The following is a 3,799-nucleotide window of genomic DNA, read 5'->3' on the forward strand; positions in this document are numbered from 1 at the left end:
ATTTTCTTACTTTTTAACTCTGCAGTTTTGGGAAAGGGCTCATAAGTACGCATTTCACAGTAAAGTCTACACCTGCTGAAATTCACCAAATGTGACAAATACATAATTGTTTTGTTGTTGACACTAACACTGTCTGAAGTTGTCCTGTATAAGGATCATTATGCAATATTTGTTCAGGCTTCAGACTGAGAGAAACATTTTTTTTAAACAAACTCAAATAAACAAGTGAATCTGTTTTGTTTCTAAGAAGTTTCAACAGTGACATGAATCAAAACAGGAAATTGTGGCTGGCCCTTTAGTCATATAATTCCTCATCTCTCTCTCCCTTTCTCTTTCTCTCTTACTCTCTCTCTCTCTGTTCCCTCCCCTCTCTCCCCCAGGCCCAGAAGAGGAAGGAGCGTGAGGAGCAGCTGGAGGATGTGATTCAGGCCTATGAGAAAATCCACATGGAGAAGAGCAACCTCCAGAGAGACCTGGACAAAATGGTCAGATACCTCCATGCCATACCTTCATCTCTGCGTCCCTCCACCCTTCATCCAGCCATGTCCCATCCCTGCACCCCTCCTTCCTTCCTACCTTCCATCCATCCACTTCTTCATCACTGCATCCCTCCCTCTATCCAACCAATCTACGATATGTCCACAAATGTTCCCAAAATGCTTTTTGAACATCCATATAATGATATTAAATATTCATATTAAAACTTTTTTGGAACGTTAATTATTTAACGGCATCCCGGAGGCGACTCCGGGATGCTGGCCTTCTAGGCAGGGTTACAAAGAAAAAGTCATATCTCAGACTGGCCAATAAAAATAAAATATTAATATGGGCAAAAGAACACAGACACTGGACAGAGGAACTCTGCCTAGAAGGCCAGCATCCCGAAGTCGCCTCTTCACTGTTGACTTTGAGCCTGGTGTTTTGCGGGTACTATTTAATGAAGCTGCCAGTGAGGACTTGTGAGGTGTCTGTTTCTCAAACTAGACACTCTAATGTACTTGTCCTCTTGCTCAGTTGTGCACCGGGGCCTCCCACTCTTTTTTATTCTGGTTAGAGCCAGTTTGCTCTGTTCTGTGAAGGGAGTAGTACACAGSGTTGTACGAGATCCTCTGTTTCTTGGCAATTTCTCGCATGGAATAGCCTTCATTTCTCATAACAAGAATAGACTGACGAGTTTCAGAAGAAAGTAAAGTTCTTTGGTTCTGGACATTTTGAGCATGTAATCGAACCTACAAATGCTGATGCTCCAAATACTCAACTAGTCTAAAGGCCAGTTTTATTGTTCTTTAATCAAAAAACAGTTTTCAGCTGTGCTAACATAATTGCAAAAGGGTTTTCTAATGATCAATTAGTCTTTAAAATTATAAACTTGATTAGCTAACACAACGTGCCATTGGAACCAGGAGTGATGGTTGCTGATAATGGGCCTGTGTATGCCTATGTAGATATTCCCATAAAAAATCTGCCGATTCCTACAATAGCCATTTACAACATACTATGTCTACACTGTATATGTTATTTTAATGGACAAAAAATGTGCTTTTCTTTCAAAAACAAGGACATTTCTAAGTGACCCCAAACTTTTGAATGGTAGTGTATGTTATACCTGCCATTATGTATACCATACATCAAACTCTAACCAGGACACTAACAAGCATTCGGTCTTGCACCKAACTTTCCACTAGTCTGATTCCAGATCTGTATGTGCCTTACCCAACTTCTCCGAATATCATTGTCAAAGCCATATGTTTGTGTTTCTGTATCTGATCCTAGACCAGTCTAGTGGAGAAACACGTAGAGCGAATCCTAGGTCTGGAGTCTGCTCTGAGACAGAGGGACAACTCGCTACAGAAGTTCAACACCCAGCTACACAGCAAGGACATCCAATACCTGCAGCTGCACAGCCCAGACAATCACAGTGAGTCTCTATTAAGGTGGCACAAGCCTTGAAACCCTTCTCACACACTATTGTCTGCCGACGCTTGCAGGATTGGATTAGTATTTTCATTTCAATACACTTTAGTCCAGGATCTGATTTAAAATATGATTAGTCAATGTCCTCATACATTTTTTTATTTTAAATTGGCAGCTTTACTACCTCCAGAGCTGGCCAAATTCAAATGGGATGGACCCCAATCCTGTTTGTTCCAGTAGTTGGGTTTCTCTGTCTTATTTTTCCTATTCCTAGCATATCATGCTGTGTTGACTGGGGTGTTTTTTTTTAATGAGCTGTGGTCCTCAACTAACTGGTTAAATAAAGGTTAAATAAAGGTTAAATAAATACATTCCTCTAAGGACCACTCGCGCCCATCTTCTTCTTTGGGATAATCGCATTCGCAACAATTATATGTGCATTCCTCCACCTAATGTGTATAATAAAGATCCCCAAAATGAAACAATCTGGGGGGGAAAAAAATWAATTATATATATATATATATAGACTCAGCAAAAAAAMAAATGTCCCTTTTTCAGGACCCTGTCTTTCAAAGATGATTTCTAAAAATCCAAATAACTTCACAGATCTTCATTGTAAAGGGTTTAAACACTGTTTCCCATGCTTGTTCAATGAACCATGAACAATTAATGAGCATGCACCTGTGGAACGGTCGTTAAGACACTAACAGCTTACAGACGGTAGGCAATTAAGGTCGTTCTGTGCGTGATTTCCTGCAAGACKGGAATGTCAGTGTTCTGCCATGGCCAGCAAAGAGCCCGGATCTCAATCCCATTGAGCACGTCTGGGACCTGTTGGATCGGAGGGTGAGGTCTAGGGCCATTCCCCTCATAAATGTCCCAGGAACTTGCAGTGTCTTGGTGGAAGAGGGGGGTAACATCTCACAGCGCAAGAACTGGCCAAATCTGGTGCAGTCCATGAGGGGAGATGCACTGCAGTACTAGCTGCAGCTGGTGGCACACCAGATACTCTCACTGTTTTTTGATTTGACCACTCCCTTTGTTCAGGGACCATATTCAATTCTGTTAGTCCACATGTCTGTGGAGACTTGTTCAGTTTATGTCTTCAGTTGTTGAAGTCTTTACTGTTCATACAAATATTTTACACTGTTATAGTTGGCTGAAAATAAATGCAGTTGACAGTGAGAGGACTTTCTTTTATTGCTGAGTTTATATCAGTGCACGTCAAAGTTTGGAGCACACTACTCATTCCCGGTTTTTCTCTTATTTGTAGTATTTTCTACCATTGTGAATAATGTGAAACTCAGCACACACTCTAAAACCACCATACTTGGAAGTTATGTAGTAATCTCAGAAAAGGGTTAAACAAATTAAATTATTTTGGATTTTTAATATTCTTCAAAGTAGCCACCTTTGGCACACTCTTGGCATTCTCTCAAAACAGTCTGTGAATAGCTATGTCCAGACTTCTCACACCAGCTCTTAAGACATGAGTCCTATATTGCCTATCCATTGGAAGAGCTACTCTATGTAAGGAATATCTAGTGGGATCGAAATGCTGCTCATCTAGACTGTACAGCTTCAAGCATCAGACCCATAGATCACGCTCCAAGTCATCATTAAAGCATCGAGATCCTGTCCACACCCGCCGCTGGTGCATTGGCGCGCTACCTCGACTTTCCTGTTGTACGTGCCCCCCCCCCCCCCCCCCCCCCCCAGGTGGTGAAGGTAGGAAACAACATCTCCACTTCGCTGATCCTAAACTGAGGCCCCACAAGGGTGCTGCTCAGCCCCTCCTTTACTCCCTGTTCACCATGACTGCGTGGCCATCAACTCAATAAACAAGTTGCGAGACGACACAACAGTAGTGGGCTTGATTACCAAC

General features: G+C 42.0%; 1 protein-coding gene across 1 annotated transcript in view; it reads left to right on the forward strand.

The window, feature by feature from the left end:
• LOC111977501 (TANK-binding kinase 1-binding protein 1) overlaps positions 1-3,799 on the forward strand; it is a 92,673-nt gene that overhangs the window by 59,065 nt on the left and 29,809 nt on the right. Inside the window, exons 4-5 of the mRNA XM_024006937.2 lie at positions 381-485; positions 1,774-1,918. Of these exons, the coding sequence (XP_023862705.1) occupies positions 381-485; positions 1,774-1,918 (250 nt within the window). The remainder of the gene's footprint in view (positions 1-380; positions 486-1,773; positions 1,919-3,799) is intronic.

The sequence above is a fragment of the Salvelinus sp. IW2-2015 genome, linkage group LG18 (assembly GCF_002910315.2).
Source record: "Salvelinus sp. IW2-2015 linkage group LG18, ASM291031v2, whole genome shotgun sequence".
Classification (NCBI taxonomy): Eukaryota; Metazoa; Chordata; class Actinopteri; order Salmoniformes; family Salmonidae; genus Salvelinus; species Salvelinus sp. IW2-2015.